The 20,447-nt window shown below is 35.5% G+C and overlaps 1 protein-coding gene across 2 annotated transcripts in view; it reads left to right on the forward strand.

The window, feature by feature from the left end:
- Nucleotides 1-20,447, forward strand: part of LOC143246419 (putative polypeptide N-acetylgalactosaminyltransferase 9) — a 130,566-nt gene that overhangs the window by 67,920 nt on the left and 42,199 nt on the right. For both annotated transcript variants that reach the window (XM_076493095.1, XM_076493093.1), the window contains exon 2: nucleotides 7,495-8,062. In XM_076493095.1, the coding sequence (XP_076349210.1) occupies nucleotides 7,626-8,062 (437 nt within the window). In that variant the 5' untranslated portion in view covers nucleotides 7,495-7,625. The remainder of the gene's footprint in view (nucleotides 1-7,494; nucleotides 8,063-20,447) is intronic.

Genomic DNA, 20,447 nt, shown 5'->3' on the forward strand with positions numbered 1-20,447 from the left:
TAGTCCAAGAGTTGGCGGCTGGTGGTGATGATTAGCTGCCTTCTCTCTAGTCTTACACTGCTAAATTAGGGGATGGCTAATGCAGATAACCCTCGTGTAGCTTTACGCGAAATTCAAAACAAACCAAACTGACAAAGAATAGCATTAAGTGGATGACATGTTCAATCTCTTAAACCCTTCAAAACCCTTGTAGAAATATTATCTGGCCCAGGAGTCTTATCTTTTTATCAAATTTTACATTTTTCTTAATCATCTCAGAATTAATGAAGTACTCTTGTTTGATCTCGTTTCTATTTACCAATTGTTCAAGATGTGGTATGCTACTTAAATATTCATTAGTAAAAGCGAGGGAAAAGAAAGTTTAATAATCCAGTCCTCTCATCTTTAGATACTAGCCTTCCTTTATCACCATTTAAAGGTTCTTCTCCCATTACTAGCCTTCCTTTATCACCACTCAAGGGTCCTTCTCCCATTACTAGCCTTCCTTTATCACCACTCAAGGATCCTTCTCCCACTTTAATATTTTGCTTACCCTTAATGTATTTTTTTTTAAATCCTTACTGTTTATTTTATATTTTTATCCAACCTTTTCTCGTATATTTTAGTGTCCTAATTTCCTGTTTCACCAACTTTCTTAATATTCTAAATCTCCTATCATACCAGTCACTTCAATTTTCTTAAATCTATAATGCTTTTTACTGAAATTTATTTCTCAAACTCTTTGTGAGCCAACTCAATGTTTCACTTGCTTCTACGTTTTCCTTTCTATAAGGATTTTGTTTACCATGAATATTTAAAAATTTATATTTAAAAATCGTCCACATCTGATTAGTATCTCCAAATAGCTCAAGTGTCCAATTCACTACCGATAATACTTGTCGCATCCCTCAAAATCTGCTCTTTTTTTTTATTAAAGTTGTAACCTAATGTCGAACCCATAATTATGTATGAAATTCCTAACAGCCATTTTGTTTTAACGCCGTTGTTTTTCATTGTCGCTGGCTTCATTAATCGACATTTATCGAAATAGCTGCAATTCACCAGTTTCCGGAATGATTTCCGCCCGCTTTGTTGACCATCTTAGTCTCAGTATTGAAAGATGCTCGTGTGGCAAGTGTTAAAAGTGTTATTTACTTTATCTATCATTTCTATAAAGAACAAATATTTTGAAACATGTGGACAAAATTAAAACACCTGTTCACAATCAACCTTCTGACTACATAAAATCTGGATAACATGTAATTTTCTTTGCACCCGAATTCATAAACCACTACTCATATAAGTCATTAAAATACTTGCTAGTAATAGGAAATAAATATGAGACGCTTGTGTACAAAAAATGAGTATGTAATATTAAAACGATTTTGAAACCTCACCACGTCGTTACAGTTCATGTCGCCATGTCTGGTCGTGCTCTATGTGACGCCTGTGCATCTAGCCTTTAGTCCTGAAGTTACCATTGCATGTTACAAAAGAAAGCTGTTAAAATCATTATGATAACCTCGTATTCCATTGGATCTTATTGCTTCTCTCTTACAAAGTTAGAGTTCTTGCGAAGAGTTAGACGTTTTCAACTTTACTTTAAATAATGTTTATTCTCGATTGAAATGTCTAGCTTATAGATAAGATAAAATTTAAATCATTTCTTCCAAGCCTTAAAGTAATACTCTATTATCATATTATTAGAGTGCTTTCTAATCTGTTGGATACACATTACTGTATTTATGGAGAGTATTATAAAACGTCGCTTTAGAATGCATTTTCAAATTTTTATCCATCTACTGTAGTTCGAATGTTTTTGTCTTGTTTTCAGTTTGTTTCTGTGAGATAATTGATTATTAAGACTAGATAAACAGTAATTCTTGTTTCAGCGATTTGATTACTGTACACACGCACCGGGTATAGACATAAGCACATTATTAGGATCAGTGACTGATGCAATACTCTTCTAGTGTGCATTTGTATAGAATAAGAATTGCTCTATCCACACACACACAACACAAACAAACACTGAAAGTATTATTGCAAAGTTAGCTGTTGATCTGGGTTCCAAGCGGGAGGACTTGTGGCGATCTTTTGTGAACGTATCTGGTTCACTGCAAATTCATTCCAAGACGCTCTCACTGAAACAGTCCTTATGATACGGTATGATATTAGGTATATGATCTCCCCACTGCTCGATACTTTTCACTATAAGGGGAGATCATATACCTAATAGAAGGATTCAGAAAATACTAAAAACACTGTCTTTTTCTTCACGCAGTAATGTAATTCAAACATTATTCTTATCCATAGAAACGCTGAATGTATTTACTCAAGTCCGTTCGAGAATCTTAAGAGGGAACCCCTTTCCCCTGAGAAAAATCCCTTTCAGCGAGCGAAACTGCCTTCATACTTGAAATTTTATGTTTTTAAAAAATGTCACATTTCATTTTGACGTCTGGAAAAAACAATAAGCAGAAATAGCTTTTACGAAAGTTGTCTGGTGTTCCTTACGAATTTACAATTATTTAAACTACGCATTGATTTAAAGTTGTTATAGTATCGTGATCTTAAGTTATTTATTACGAAATGTAGATGTACATTCCAAGTATATTTTGCAAGTGGTTGGTTTCATTTATTGTCTGTTTTCTTCCGATATAATGTAAGGAATACTTTTCATCTGGGCCCGGTATATCCAGATGGTTAAGGCACTAGACTCGTACTCCGAGGGTCGCGGGATCGAATCCTCGTTACACCAAACACGCTTGCTCCTTCAGCCGTGGGGGCGTTATAATGTGACGCTTAATCCAACTATTCATTGGTAAAAGAGTATCCCAAGAGTTGGCGATAGGTAGTAATGACTAGCTGCCTTCCCTCTAGTCTTAAATTGCTAAATTAGAGACGGCTAGCGCAGATAGCCCTCGTGTAGTTTTGCGCGAAATTCAAACCAAATCTTTTTATGTGTGAAAGTTAAAGTGAACAAATTTAGTTTTATTCATATCATGTTTTCGTTGTAATTATCATGTTTTAGGTGTGATTTTGGCGTATAGCTAGATATTGTGGTTTTGATGAATATCTGTTTTTCAAAATTTCGATAGCTATAATTAGGAAATAGTTTAAAAACAAGTTTATTTAACAACACCCTTACGCCTTACGTCATGTTACGAATAATTTGCGTACGATGTAGTAAGGCCAATCAAGTCGCGGCTTAACCACTTTTTATGGCATGTATAGCTACAATTTAAGTATTAAAACTTGCTCAATAAATTACATTGTGTGTATGCAGTATCTGTAGCTTGTTTGTTTGTTTTTTGAATTTCGCGCAAAGCTACACAAGGGCTATCTGGGCCTTAACCCAACTGGCCATACCAGGCCGTATGTGTAGTTAAAATGGCTCAAGATTTAATCCCATAGCATTAATTTTTCACAATTTTAAGGAGGTCACGCCACCAAACCTCTAAAAGGTGGCAGTTTTGCAATGGCTGACCACTCGAATTGTTTTCTACGACAATGATATGAAACCTTCCCCAGACACGAATTTGTGTTATGGATAAAAACCTTCCTAGCATGTGTCTTCTGTGTGTAGAATAATAGCAGAAGTTATCTGTCTTAGAAATGTTTAAATCCAACACTTATGTTCTTTTTATGAATATTTTATATTTAGGCATTATGCTCGTGAAAGTATATCTTAATTTTTAGTGTTTAAAATATATAATTTGTTATTTTAATATTAATAATAAAAAATGACTCATTTTTAGGTCGTCTTATAATGATGACTTTTGTTTCCTCTTTCACTTCACTTCACTAGTTTCTCATGTTTATTTTCTGAAACTGTGAAATTTGATACGTTTATTTGTTCAACCGTGTAAAAGAGTCAGTTCTTCTGCACTAAGTTAAATTTAACAACACGGAAGATTTTCAAAACTCTAAATTCTTTAGGTACTACGAACACATAGTGATGTAATGTTAAACAAATTTAATAACAATCTCTGACCATTTCACAGTTTATCTGTTAGTTTTGCGCTGTATATATATATATTTGTGTGTGTGTGTGTGGAAAACAAGGATTACTTATTTTGAACGTGACCTTGTATAACTTGTAAGCGTGAAACAGAAAATTGTTATTATTGATTTGTGTAAACTGCAAATTTTCTGTTCCATTTCCTATAAAGCCTGTCGTAAGTTTGAAAGTTTATAGTACAAAACATAGGATTTTACCCTACAATGGGCGGAGTACATTGGGCAGCTACGAATTTGACAACAAAACGTTCTTGCAATTACAAATCAAACATGTTTCTTGGAAGCAGTTCTATTAATACACGTTCAAGCTCGATGAGATTCAATACTCACATTGTTTCATAGATCAATGGTAAAGTTAGAACTAAAACACTATACAGGTAACAAAACCTGTACACGTAACATTATTCATGCAGGAGGTGTCTAGTGGAATGTTGAACAAGCAAACAAAATAAGGTCTATACTTAAACAAGTCATTATTAGCTTCTCGACAACTCTTTCCATGTTGATCACGCAAACTCTTATTGCAAAAGAATAGTCTAGCTGATAAATCTCTTTTGAACTTAAACTCGCTGGTAGATGCGAAGCGAAATTTTTTATTTACTTGCGAAAACTTGTGTTTGCAATCAGGAACTTTAGTGTTTGGTCTCTGATACATAAAAAAATTCGCCTGTGTCTTTATAAGGACAGAACATGAAGGGAAAAAAAAAGAAATGAATATTGCTTTAGGTATTGCCCCTGCTCCCCACTTTACATATAACCAATAGTTATTTTATTTATTTCTTTATAAAACTACAATTCACGGCTATTGGAAAACTCGTAGTTCCAAATAAAGATCATTTAACCTTACAGCATTCGGACACAGTCTGATCTAATGGAAATTCTGCATTTGTCATGCGTTCGGATTCTTTATAAAAGACACGAGACACTATCAATAGGACTTGATTGGTCGTTTTCGCAAAAATTACAAACGACCCTGTGCAGTTGCTACAGAGAAATAATGTCTCGAAATTTCTCTCGAATAGGTGACTGATGGGCTGATAAACGAGGTGAATAATTCATCTCAAAACTCGGTTTGTTTTGTTTGAATTTCGCGCAAAGCTACTCGAGGGCTAGCCGTTTCCAGTTTAGTAGTGTAAGACTAGAGGTAAGGCAGCTAGTCATCACCACCCACCGCCAACTCTTGGGCTACTCTTTTAACGACGAATAGTGGGATTAACCGTCACAGTATAACGCCCCCACGGCTGGTGTGACATGGATTCGAACACTCGACTTGTAATCCGAGAGTCGAGTGACTTAACTTCCTGGCCTTTATAAGGTACTTTCTTCTGTGAATCTGCATGACATCACTGGAAGTTTATTGAGAACTTTTTGGCATAAAATATTTACAGATTAAACTGTTTACATAAAATTACTACCAAGATTTTCAGTATATGTTTGTTTTCCACCATTGTTACAATACTAAAGATGTTGGTGTTAGCCTTTATAAGATAAGACAGTGTTACACAATGTTATCGCCAGAACAAACGATTAATAACCAACTTCACAAAAAATCGGATTTTATGTTTTAACTTCAGTTCATTTCAGTTTAAGTAAATGTGTTAAAACATGTTGGTTACGTTGTCAGGTTTATTTTGATCAGTAAAATAACTCAAAAAACATGAATTTAACAAGTCTTTCACGCGAAGGGAAAGAAAAAACAACTCAAACGCACAGTTCCTCCTGTCACAAAACAAACTTTAACACTTTTAACATCTGTAATGAGCCAATCAGAGAGTGTCAGTGGTATTAAAAAATTAAACTTTACTATACTTGACTTTTCCTTTCAGCCTTGCGGTCCCTTATAAGATACAATATTCTCTAACCCTCCGATTAGATAAGGTAAAATAGGCTACTCTTCTATATAAGATACAATATTCTCTAACCCTCCGATTAGATAAGGTAAAATACTCTTCCTATTTCTATACAATTAGGTGATTCATAACAGTGGTTTTCATACATAAGCAATGTGGCTTAGAACACTGGAATATTTTAGTATCTTTGCAATATCGTATACATTATTTAGTATCTTTAGAGAAACTAGTACATGAAGGTACACGAAGGGTATATATCCGTTCATGGTAAAGTCTCGTTTTATACATTTCGTTTGTTTGTTTGTTTTAGAATTTCGCACAAAGCCACTCGAGGGCTATCTGTGCTAGCCGTCCCTAATTTAGCAGTGTAAGACTAGAGGGAAGGCAGCTAGTCATCACCACCCACCGCCAACTCTTGGGCTACACTTTTAACAACGAATAGTGGGATTGACCGTCACATTATACACCCCCACGGCTGGGAGGGCGAGCTTGTTCAGCGCGACGAGGGCGCGAACCCGCGACCCTCGGATTACGAGTCGCACGCCTTACGCGCTTGGCCATGCCAGGTCTATATACATTTCGTAACGGGGCTACAACAGGCGCTAGTGTTTGATATTTTTGTCATTGGACTGGTATATATTGTAACGTGATTATTTTCCAACTGTGACGATACATGAATAAATATTAACTATCAGCCATTTTATCTACTCGAGATACAACTGTGGATATTATGATACATACTTGAACAGTGCTTTCAATCAGTTCCTCTGCGCCTGTTGGTATGACGTGAAATATCAGTATTTATGTAATACTCCGACAGTAAATTTATTCTAGCTTAGTTATTTAGGGATGATTACTATGAAAAGAAAAATAAAACCTGAAAACGGTTTACGCAAGTAAAGCGCTCTGCTGAAATTGAAAAGTCAGGCAAAGGAAGCCGTAATTTCATTGAGTATTTTAACTATAGTGATTTAAAACTTGACACGTTATGCGCTAAATCAGTCAAGGTACTTGCATAATATCTAGTGTTCCGCTAAGATTAATTGTTCAGTATTAGGACAAAGACAAATTGTAGGATAATGCTATCACAGATATATATGTTCTTTTACAGTGTAATAGCTTGTTATTATTCGGATAATGTTCTTCCTTTGATTCGAAATAATACATACACACTTATTCATTTACAAATAGCACAGATCGCCAGCGATAAGTTCGTGCGAAATTAAAAAGGAATTAAAAATAGATTTACAAATACATTTCAACATAATGATCGTTTATAATTTTTTATTCGATCATTAACAGTGTCTGAATATAATCAAAATGGAGTAGAACAATTGGTATATATTTTGAAAAGGAAAAGCCTCGTTTCTACTGAGTAGTACATTTAGCTGATGTTATAATTTGCTATGAAGATGTTATATAACTAATTTTACTTTGAACTATAGACATCAGTTTTTAGAATTATATTTCATATTAACATATATTTATACATGAATGTAAATCTAATGTGTTATTGTAATTCTTTATTGTTGATTTCACATGTGAGGAAAAAAAGACATGTCGTTAAACATTTTTTATGTTGTGTAACTTTTTGGTTCTTTCTTTATTTGGATGTAAAGAAAAATAATTTTATTTTATACAGGTGACAAGCTTCCATTTGTCTCAAACGTGACAGTTACGTCATACATAACGGGTGCTTTCGTTTCCTACATCTTTGCACGTGCTTTCTGCAGCTGTACCGTACTCTCGAATAATAGTGTCAAACTAGTCAGCATGACTTTCTTTCCCAGAAGACGTAGTCTCGTTCTCAAGGTTCTGGTGCTTGCACCTGTAACGTGGTTTGTGATCACGTTGCTGCTAGCTTACAACGAGAAAGTAAACACGGATAAAAACATACCGAACTTAGAAAGAGCTAAAGAAGGCTATAAAATAGATTCTAAAAATAATCTCCCAGAGGAACCAGCACATCCACAATCTGCAGGACTGCGTCACAGAGATAGTGACACACCTGGTGATCGGGGTCATGGAGTCATTCCTCCTCCTAGAGATCCTGACGGCTTAGGTGAGATGGGCAAACCAGTTCGACTGACTAACCTCACTCAGATTCAGCAAGCTATGGTTAAGGAAGGGTGGGATAAAAATGCTTTTAATCAGTACGTTAGTGATCTTATTTCTCTTCATAGGAGTCTACCTGACGTCAGAGACAAAGAGTAAGTTAAGTCGAAAGTGATTTAATTTTACGATTTAAAAAAAAAAACACCTTAGTTTTCTAGTTTCCCTCAAATCTGTCTTAACACTCAAAGTGACATCACTTTGGAGCGATGTTATTAAAACTGTTTAAGCAATATGCATGTATAGTTACGTGTTATAATTTACGTCGGTCGAGCCTCCGATTTATTATGTTACGTACCTTACGTTTTACGGTTTCATATAGCAGGAAATTTTAATTTTAATTTAGAAGTTAATTGAATCTTAACACTCCTACGAAAAGTGGGGCCTAATAGGCCCCAGAGCAACTTGAAAGGTTATTAATATTAGGCTAATAATTTTGTATTTAAATGAAATTGCTATTTAAATCCATTAATGAATGGATTAACGAGATTCCCACTGTCCCTATCTACTATATAGCGAAACCACATCCAGGGGAACGGGCTTGGAGAAATCAGGACTAGAAACGTCTTTTCGCAGGAGTGTTAAAATACATAAAATTTATTACAACAAGCTTGATTCTCCTACACATACACTTTTCTTTCTTATCACAAATATAAGGCCCGGTATGGCCAAGCTTGTTAAGGCGTTCGACTCATAATCTGAGGGTCGCGGGTTCGAATCCCGGTCGCACCAAACATGCTCGCCCTTTCAGCCGTGAAAACGTTATAAGCGACGGTCAATTCCACTATTCGTTGGTAAAAGAATAGCCCAAGAGTTGGCGGTGGGTAGTGATGACTAGCTACCTTCCCTCTAGTAATGGTTATTACATATAGTTAATACTAATGATTATCTATATATAAAAAGTTTACAAACTCAGAAATAATATTCAGCCTTCTATCTGGTTTGGAATTTAGTTTTTCATCTACATCCATGAGACACAAGTGATTTTTATGTTAATACAGTGACAGGAACGTTCTATTCTTGTTTGGCCTAACGCGGTTTACAATCTTACTCTTCACAGAGGAAGATATCTAATGTCATTATAGAAATACTAACGTCCGAAGTTAATTCTCTGAAGTTGAACGGTTTATATTGTCCGAAATCTGTAAACGTTCCTGGTCAAATTCTATAGTTTTCCGATTAATGCGTTTATCACAATTAGATTTCGGACTACTTTCAATGAGCAGTAGAAGGTGAATCACGGATGAAACTTAAGTTTTATTAATCTTCAAATTTAATACAATAGAAACTCAGTGGAAGTGCTTGATCTCAGCAAACAGTTAATATTTCGTTCCCCTCTTACTTTAATAACTGCAGAGAGTTGCAACATATTTAATCAAAGTACCCTTTGGAATTTTACTTCAAGCGTTTCTAATACTTTCCCATAAAGTTTCTTTGAAAATAACTTTTGATTTATCAAGTTTTTGACATATTAAATCCAAAATCTACTCAATTGGATTGAGATCAGGGGCCCTGTGGGATCATTGTATCATTTGAATGACTCCAACAGCTTCTTTCTTAGCTAATTAACTTCTGCATAGGTTGAATGAGAGTTTAGGGTCATTGTCTTCTTAGTAACAGAATCCTTTTCCAATAATACGCAAACCACATGATAGGGCAGTGTATGATAGTATTAACGTTGGTTCATTATTACATCTACTTTGTAAATATCTTATGTTGCACAAAAACACCAGCAAACCATTACACTGCTTCTTCCATGCTTCATACTAGGTGCTATTCATTGAGATATTATTTTTTTTACTTTTCTTCAGCCGGACGTACGACCCAAATTATGGACTAAATATTTCAAACTTGGACTAATCCGCCTATGACACGCTTTTTTGATTTTAAATAGTCAAGTTTTGCACGTTTAAGCAAAGTTTAGTCTCTTGATAATATTTGGAGATCAAAGTAAATTTTTAAAGCTGCTACACCAGCAAACATTCCTTTCTTGTCAAGTCCCTTTCATACTGTAGATCTCGATAGTTTTATATCATTTGGTACACGATCGTTTATCTCCTGCTTAAGATCAGTGTCAGTCTTCCTTCTGTTCCAAAGGCTGAATAAATGAAGGTACATAACATTAACATTATTGAGTTTAAGTGTTCTGTCATCTTCTTTCCTATTTTAAAATTTACCTGTTTCGGTCCTTCGACCTAAGGTGTACTTGACAGTTTTGGGGAGCATTTCAAGTCTGTAGCAATTTGTCAGAGTCCAACCAGCATCGCATTAGGCTTTTATGCGAACTATCTGCTGTAGTGACAATTCTTTACTTTTTTGGAGACTTGGTATGACAAAATCTTAATATATAGTGTAAAACACTGTTTTTTATCAAGGTTTATCTGCGGTTTAGGAGCGCTATTAAATTGATTTATTATAGCATATACCGGTATCTTATGCAAGCTTCTTTCTATATAGTTATGTTGCATGTAGTACCATGACGATTATTTGAGATACTAAATGTGATCAATGTGTTCATTCAAGCAGAACCCTTATGATATGCTCTTGGTACAAGTGTACTGGAATTATATGGAACAGGCATTCTCACCCTGGCCCATTCAGTTGTCAACAGGGATCAACCATTGTGTTGAAATTTACCTTCTGTAATGGCATGGAAGAATTAGTCCCACAAAAAGGAAAGCATGACGAAATATTTTATTGTCCTGATAGATAGATAGATTCTGTTTACGTTCAGTATATTTCGTACATTTATTCTGGTAGGTATGTTAGTCTAGTGTGGGTTTAAACTTACTTTTATGAATTTCAGATTTATTACTTATTTCGATTAGTTGGTATTTTTCCCACACAAACGTAGTTCCCAAAAAATAGTTTGGTTTGATTTGTTTTGAATTTCGTGCAAAGCTATTTGAGGGTTATTTCAGCTAGCTGTCCCTAATTTAGCCGTAAAAGGTTAAAGGGAAGAAAGATAGTTAATACCACCCAGCATCACCTCTTGGACTACTTTCTACCAACAAATAGTGGGATTGGCCATCACATAAAACGCTCACGCGGTTAAAGGTTAGATCACGTACGGTAATTGCAAACCGAGTCCTAAGTACCACGACATACCAGTACTGAATATTATAGTTTTTTAAAAAAAAGACACCGGATGAGACTGATTTCCTTTTGTTCTAAACCTCCTATACATATAAACTATGATTGTTCGTAATATATGTTACATAAATTTTTAAGTCATCGCCTGAAGGTCCTTCAGGTGAAAACTCCTGATTCAATAAAACTAGAAGAAAAACACACAAAATTATAATTACCTTCAATACTCCAACCTACCACTAGGGCATCCAGGAATATTAGACACATAACTTATTTTAAAAAATAATCTGTTTGCTAGCTAATTAAAGCCTTGCCGGGTTTCGTTAGATAAAATAACTGGTAGCACAAAGTTCTAGACAAACGTGAGGGTTACAAACTTGTTACAAATAAATTAATGGAAATCCTTTATCTTAAAATATGAAATAAATTAAAACTAATACAATTAGCTATTTGTTTGTTTGTTTGATTTTGGAATTTCGCACAAAGCTACACGAGGGCTATCTGTGCTAGCCGTCCCTAATTTAGCAGTCTAAGACTAGAGGGAAGACAGCTAGTCATCACCACCCACCGCCAACTCTTGGGCTACTCTTTTGCCAACGAATAGTGGGATTGACCGTCACATTATAACGCCCCCACGGCTCGGAGGGCGAGCATGTTTGGCGCGACGGGGATGCGAACCTGCGACCCTCAGATTACGAGTCGCACGCCTTAACGCGCTTGGCCATGCCAAGCCCATTTGGGTATTTGTAAAATTCACCTCCCAAGAAAATAATAAGTTTCTAACATTATAGCAAAGTTGAAAATATTGTAATTTCTTTCAAGTCCACCCGAAACAGTTATCAAACTGATTTACATAAAATGGTTAAGTGGGTTAAAACGTTTGACTCGTAATCCGAGGGTCGCGGGTTCGAATCCCCGTCGCACCAAACATGCTCGCTCTCTCAGCCTTGGGGGCGTTATAATTTTGGTCAATCCCACTTATCGTTGGTAAAAGAGTAGCCCAAGAGTTGGCGGTGGTTGGTGATGACTAGCTGTCTTCCCTCTAGTCTTACACTGCTAAATTAGGGATGGCTAGCGTAGATAGCCCTCGTGTAGCTTTGCGCGAAATTCAAAAACAAAAAACACAAACTTTATAAAATGTTAAGATTCGCGAATAATTGTATTGAATCTTCAACCTAAATAAGTTAAGAATTAACAATAATAACAAATTTTCAGCTTTTCTCATGTTTTACCTCTTACTTTCCGACTGCTAAGTTGAATTTAGTTAAATCTCTTTGCATTAAATCTATAGAATGAAAATATTTCAAATAAACTACAGGGAGGAAGCTAATTATTATATAAAAATATTTTGTCTAAACTCTGATTTTGCGTTATCTGTTCAGATATTTATTGAAGTAATTCCAAAACTACTTGTAAAATGCTTTAACCTGTTTTACTAAATATATGGGCTTTAGTTTTAGTATCTCTCTATACTAGTGTATTTTTATGATAAACTAGCAAAACCCCTTAAGATGAGAAATGCTTAGAAGAGTAAAATGCAAAGTTAGAGTCTCTTAGAGATCATTGAAACATACAGCAGAACATAAGTAAATGAAAACGATGCTCCCAGGAAAAATGGAAGAGGTGGAGGCCCACTTCTAAGCAGTGCGATGTGCTTCTGCGTAAAACAAGTCACCAGGGAAAGGATTTTTGTTTTGGAATTTCGCACAAAGCTACTCGAGGGCTATCTGTGCTAGCCGTCCCTAATTTAGCAGTGTAAGACTAGAGGGAAGGCAGCTAGTCATCACCACCCACCGCCAACTCTTGGGCTACTCTTTTACCAACGAATAGTGGGATTGACCGTCACATTATACACCCCCACGGCTGGGAGGGCGAGCATGTTTAGCGCGACGGGGGCGCGAACCCGCGACCCTCGGATTACGAGTCGCACGCCTTACGCGCTAGGCCATGCCGGGCCCCCAGGGAAAGGAGCAACACTTAATAAAGGAAAGTTGAGTCAGTTCGTTTATTTCATATTTTCACGTGATGCTATGCATAGCCGACCTTAAATTCGAAATATTAGACAAAAAGAAAGGCAAATATTTACTAACAATCTCCGTCAGTTCTTGGACTGCTCTGCATTTTACCGTCACTTTACAACGTACAAAGGGCCCGAAATGTAAGCAGTGGTTTTGCGACGATTCTCAGATTCACAGTCCGAACATGATAGCCACTAGACACATTTAAATCGGGTGTTTAGTTACTTTTTGGTTATGACACGTACGCTTTGTGTTAGAGGCACTGTTCCTCGGAATTTAAATATACGTTTCTGACAGCTGGGTGGGATTTTATATTTGAGGTTAAGTACGAAGTATAGTTCTATGATTGAGCCAACAGGTCACTTTGGAAAGGTCACAGTACAGTACTTCGTATTGGATTAGTTTCAAGAAATAAAAGGGAATACCTTGATAACAATATGTGACGAGAAAAATAATTTTTACCCATAAATTTCTATTGTCACACATTTTGTAATGAAACGAATCTTTATTATAAATATGGGATGTCTTAGAGAAACCTGTTTAATTTATCGCCCCACAGGGGCATAGCGTTATGTCTGCAAGAAACCTAGTTTCGATCCCGTGGCGGCCAGAGCATAAATAGTCTGTTGTGTGGTTTTTTAATTGACTTCAAACAAATAAATTTACCCTTTAGGCTTTTTCAAAAATATATATCCATGAATAGTTCGTTATACTGCTATAGTAACATATTAACCTCACACACACAAACTAAAAGTGAAAATCATGAAAACATAATAAAACCCACTAATTACCCGTATTTATTTTATGTAGAAATTTGGCGAGTTCCCCAATGTTGTTTTTACAAGTCGGCTCTTTACACTAAGTATTGTATCTTTACACTAAGTATTGTATCTTTACACCAAGTATTGTATCTTTACACTAAGTATTGTATCTTTACACTAAGTATTGTATCTTTACACCAAGTATTGTATCTTTACACTAAGTATTGTATTGGGTTGAGGAATAATTCGTGAGCGTTTTTTCAAGTTAAACAAATATATTCATAAATGAAACGCTTTCGCAAAATATTTCACGTAATTTGGTAGATAATTTTTTGCTCTAATAGATGGTGTGTTTGATTTTCATATGTCTTTAATTTTTGCTTTCATTTTCAGCTCATTAAATGGAATGTCAAGTGGACAAAAATCGAGCATTTTCGACACCGTCTACTTTTCGCATTTAATTTATTCCTCAACCTAATAGCTTTACACCAAGTATTGTATCTTTACACCAACTATTGTATCTTTACACTAAGTATTGTATCTTTACACTAAGTATTGCATGGAGTAAAAAAGTTAAAATCAATGTATACGATGTGATGTAAGCAGTTGTGGTATATAAAGAATTCAGTTATTTGAAAGTTAAATTGTCTGTCTGAACGAAGTTGCGTGATTTGATAAACTTCCTCCCTAGAGAAAGTAGTCATTAAAGACATATTAAGTAATATATACATGAAAAAAAAAGCTGAGGTATCCTTCCGCCCTTTGAACTTAAAGAAATGTGTGGGTTAATGCTATGATAAATAATAATAAAAATCCTACCTTTTACACAATTTATTTATATTATTACAGTAATCGTTATTGCCTCAACAAAGATTTTATATAAGCTGTACTAACCCGATAAGTATATAGTTAAATTCCTAAATAGAACAGTTCTGTTATAATTTTATAGACTGGTTTATTTAGAATTTCGCGCAAAGCCACGCGAGGGCTATCTTCTCTAGCTCTTTCTAATTTAGGAGTGTAAGAGTAGAGGGAAGTTAGCTAGTCATCACCACCCACCGCCAACTCTTGGGCTACTCTTTTACCAACGAATAGTGGGATTGACACATTATAACGCTCCCACGGCTGAAATGGCAAGCATGTTTGGTGTGACTGGGATTCGAACCCCTCACCCTCAGATTAAGAGTCGAGTGCTTTAACAACCTGGCCATGCCGATCCCCTTTTACAGAACTAGAAAAAATAAAATTTATCTTCAAAAACATAAGACATAGCGTTTCTGTAATTCTAATAACTGTATATCTTTCAATAAACAGGTTTTTAAACAAGTAACAGGAGTGGCAGTTGAAACTAATTACTTACATAACAAATTTATATCGTTATTAATGCGAGAATATATTTATTGAAAACTACACAAATCCATATATTTTCACCTTAACTTAAAGGTATATAGATGATTTAATTAGTATAAATAATCCTGAAATAAATGACGTTATTAACACTATTTATCCAGTAGAATTAGAAATTGAAAATACATCAATATCTAATACAAAAAAAAACATTATTTAGATTTAGAAATTAAAATAATTGATAAGGATATTCATGTAAATATTTTTGATAAAAGAAAATATTTTGCCTTTTCAGTTTACGATTCACCCTCTTTTAATAGTAATGTACCATACCCTTCTGTTATAAGCATTATAATTTTACCATTATTCAGATATTGTTGTTAAGGTTGTTAAGGCACTCGTCTCGTATTCCGAGCGTCGCGGGTTCGAATTCCCGTCACAACAAACATCCTCACCCTTCCAGCCGTGGAGGTGTTATTATGTTACGGTCAATCCCACTATTCGTTAATAAAAGGGTAGCTCAAGAGTTTGGCTGTGAGCGGTAATGATCAGCTGCCTTCTTTCTAGTCTTACACTGCTACATTAGCGACGGCTAGCGCAATACAAAAATTAATAATTAATAGATTTAGTAAAGAAAATTTAAATTAAATTGTGTAACAACTATAAGAATTTATTAAATAAATGTAAAGAAATACAATTTGGAGAAATTTTATTTAAATGACCTTATTCTTAACTAAAAGTAGTTATTAGAAAATTTAACAACGTGGAACTACTTTATGCGGATGTACATCTTTGCGCATATAAAGGTTTGTTTAGAACATGATAGTTACATTAGACCTGGTGAATGGGTGGTGGTTAGGAGCTATACTAGTTTGTTTGGATAGCTGGATTGGACGCTTCATGTTGGTATAGTTTGTTTGCTGTGCTCTCATTTAGTGCCTATATACCATATTGGGGCTGGAATGCAAACTTCAAGAGATAAGTTTTCAACTTATTTACCCCAAAATGGTGTCCCTTATTTCCTTTTTTTCTTCATCTTCTTTACTTAGGAGAGCAATCAACTTCTCACAACTGTCTGCAAGCAGTAAAGACTGATATAGAAGAGGGACGTTGTGGACTTGAGCACCCACATCTCGCCCTCCTAATTTCTATTTCTATGTATATTGCTTCTCTTATATTTTTTTATGTGAGACTGGCGAATGGTGGTTGAGACTTATAGACGGTGTATCCCCACCGCAATGTGGGTCCAACATTATCAGTCACCTCCAAAACCTGAGGTTCATTTCATAATCACACATTATAGTTGTACCGTGGGATCTTTTCAATCAGTGCAGCATTTTTATTTAATTTATTTTTGTTTCAGCTTGTTTTTTTAAGTTATAACAAACTAATATAATTATTCAGAAATTTGGATTTGTTGTTTTTAACACAGCCCTTAACTGTGATTTTGTTTATTTAACGTCATTAAAATGTATTCATTTTCACTAGTTAAAACATAGTATACATTGTGCGATGGTCAGGGTGACTTTATAGGAAGAGGTAGCGGCCAAAATAGTGGTGTTAAGGGTGTATTTTGTTACCCACTTTCAACATCTGTGTTTCCTGTGATTAATTAACTAACAGCCACTGGCCACAGAAACGTGTTATGAGCCGAGGTTAAAGGTCATGATAAAAGTAGGAAATGGATATAATTCAAGAAACGGCTTTCCATATCAACCTTTTGGTGGATATAAGAGAGCTAATTTCAGTTCACTATGCAGTATTCCAATAGTGGCGGTCAATTTTTTATTGTACTTCCCCATCGTGTGCTACCAAACTCTCTGAGACGTGTGTGTCCTCCCCTACACTGTGTATCTTTTATTTTATAAAAAAAGTAATAGTTGTTTTTCAAGAACGTGGAACCATCTTTGAATGTAGATAACGTTAACTTACGTCAAAGATAATAAATATTCAATAACAGCAATAATGGAGAGTGGGAGGATTGTGATCCCTCCATTAACTTGCCCCTTGTTCCAAATTATCATCACACAAAGTTTGTTTGAGGCTGGACCGGTGACCTAGGAGTAGTTAGATAACGGACAGCCCCCTGCTAGTACAGCAGTAAGTTTATGGATTTACAATGCTAAAATCAGGGGTTCGATTCCCCTCGGTGGGCTCAGCAGATAGCCCGATGTGGCTTTGCTATAAGAAAAACACACACAGATAACGGACAAACAGAAGATAGGTTAAACGTTTGAGGTCGGTGTTACTAGTAAATTTAAATAATAACATCCAGATTATGTGACACTTGTGAAACAGTGCTTTTCGTGAATGTAATGGATTATTTCGTTTGTATAAAGATGTTTGAGTGTTAGAACTGTAAGAAAACATTTTTTAAGATACATACATACTAAAACAAGAAATGAATACTCAAATCATGTATAACTGTGGTTTATACGTTGTTAATTGTTATTATTTTGTCTTTAAAGTGACTGCCGTGGAACGTTTGTTTGTTTGTTGCCAAGCGTAAAAATACACAATAGACTATCTGCACTATGCCTATCACAAATATTGAAACCCGGCTTTTAGCGTTCTAAGCTCCCAGACTTACTTCTGAGCCACTGGGGGCGATCATGTTTAGCGATATAAATGTACAAGTTATATATCTATCCACAAACTTAGATCGAAACAAGGCAATTACTTAAGTCGGAACTGAACAACAGTTTGAAAAATATATCTAAAATCAATAAAAACATCTTAAAAAATAAAACTTATAACGACTAAAAAAGTATTGATGTCTCGGTATTTTCTAAAACTTGTTTTACTAAATGTTCGCATCTCTACCCCCCACCCCCATTAGTTCAGCGGTAATTCTGAGGGGTTATTGTACCAAAAATCGTATTTCGATACTTGGGTTTGGCGTAACAAATTTAACGGAAAGGCATAGATAAGTTTACTATTTGTACTAATTTTAACAAAGTAATTGAAACTTAAGAAATTAGCCCCCCCCTTTCCATTACTACGTGTATATTATATAGACACACACACACACACTTCTAGATAAGTTTATAAATACGTTGCTACTGGAAGCAACGTTTAATGCGTGAGAAAATGTAGGCTGCTTAGATTACAGCTATACAGGTTTCGAAAGCTTGTATGTGGTTGTATTTATTTGTGCATCGATGTGAGGCTCGTAGATAAAACTAGCAGAAGATAGATGAGTGACCACATTATACACGTTTAAACTCGATGGCAGACGCGTCAATCATAAAGCCCTGGGAAACTCATACGTACTACTCTTGTTGAGAAGAGTTTTTGAGAACAAAATTCCTGACAGACTGAAATTTAGCCCATGAATACAGTTTTTTTTATAGACGACCAAAACAAGGAGAGGTACCTTTGTTTTGTTTTCCAATGCCATGCACGCACACACACACACACTCTTTATATGAGCGTTTTTGTTTTTTTTTTGTTTTAACTATCTGGATACCATTACATATTACATAACTAAGTTTCCATCGTAGATTTAGTTAGTCACGTGATGCACTCAAATCAAGAAGTCCAAGAACACGATTTTTCGTTTGCACTTCGCTTGGATAAATAATACACAAAGCTTGATCTATAAACAGATGAGGCATTAATACCTTAATAGCTTAAGACGTTGAACTGTAGAAGAATCGCTAAAGATTAATTTAAATCTGGTTTGCCAAGTATTTTCTACTATTTTATGTCCAACATATTTCCGAGTTGTCAAAAGGAACTGACGTATCATAAACCATTCTATATCCTACATTAATTGTTGTGGATCATTCTCTACCGCATATCGCACGTTAGGGGTCACTTTATACATTCTCTATCACATGTTATTGGTCATTCTGTATCCTATAATACTTGTTATGAGTCACTATATAATATATTACACGTTAGGGGTCACTCTGTACCCTGTATTACCCTTCAGAGGTCATTTTGTATTCTATATTACGTGTTTTGGGTCATTCTGTTGAAGGGTATTAATTTCGACACTTCATTTCGTCTTAAAATTTGTGAAACGTGTATATTTTTGTCCCCGGTAATACATCTAGACTTTTCTGTAAGCATGTATTTTTCTTCACACTAGTAATCCAATTTCCAAAGAAATGTTGCATACATGGATCGAAATTAAGGAAGGCGCCTCATTAAAACCGTACTATGTCTACCACGCCAGAAGCGCTTTGTGGCCGCTTGGGATGCTGTATTTATTCTTCTTTACTGCCTCGTATATTGACAACACATATCACCGAACTGCACGAGTTGTGTCGCAGTACACAGACTGAATTACTTTGTCCATCAAACCCCGCAAAACCTTAAAAAAAAATATTCTCACTATACCGAGATCGTTAACTTAAAGACACGCGCTATTCATGCAGCGCTAACACCCATTAGTGTAATTCTCTTTAGAGACGTATAGGCACTCACACCCATTAGTGTAATTCTCCTTAGAGAAGTATAGATACTCACCTTTATCAGGACTTGCTCTCACAGTGTGTTGAGTCGTTACGTTTTCTGCAGGTTCGGTACCTATTTGTGTACTATTCAAATAGAACTGGAAAAAATAACATAACTCGTTACCGGTTTTCAGAAGAAGAACAACTTTTCTTTAGTTCAAATTCTACAAAAAGAAAGAGAGAGAGAAAGAGAGAGTACTTGTAGAAGTTCACCCACCCCTCTACGCACGCCTATTTATATGTAGATTTGTGAATCAGACACTTATTCCACGACCATTACGAGTGGACACTTCATAACTAGCTATATGATAACTGATATTTTGACTTTCAAAAAATGGAATAATACGAGTAAATTTAGAATTGTCATCCTGTAATACAAAGGTATTTTTACTAGTGACCCTGGGGAAGTGTTCGGGGGGTTACTGTATCAAATACGAGGTATGTTCAAAAAATACGCGGACTATTTGAATTGCGCGGCTCCAGTTGGTTCCAGGAGAATCCGCTTGGTGTCGCTATGTTTGCACAGATCAGCTGATTACGACGCCATTTCCCGATTGCAGATATCTTCATTTGTGTATTAGCTACGCGGTTTTAAGTGAAGTGCGATTTTTTCGTTTGGCGGATTTCAGAATGAATGACCTGAAGGAGCAACGACTTGCTGTGAAATTTTGTGTTAAACTTGGAAAATCTGCGACTGAAACTTTTGATATGCTTTTGATAACACGGCTTACGGTGATGTTGCTATGAATCGTACGGCATGTTTCAAGTGGCATGAACGTTTTAAGGATGGTTGACAGTCCATTG

The sequence above is a fragment of the Tachypleus tridentatus genome, chromosome 3 (assembly GCF_004210375.1).
Source record: "Tachypleus tridentatus isolate NWPU-2018 chromosome 3, ASM421037v1, whole genome shotgun sequence".
NCBI classification, from domain to species: Eukaryota; Metazoa; Arthropoda; class Merostomata; order Xiphosura; family Limulidae; genus Tachypleus; species Tachypleus tridentatus.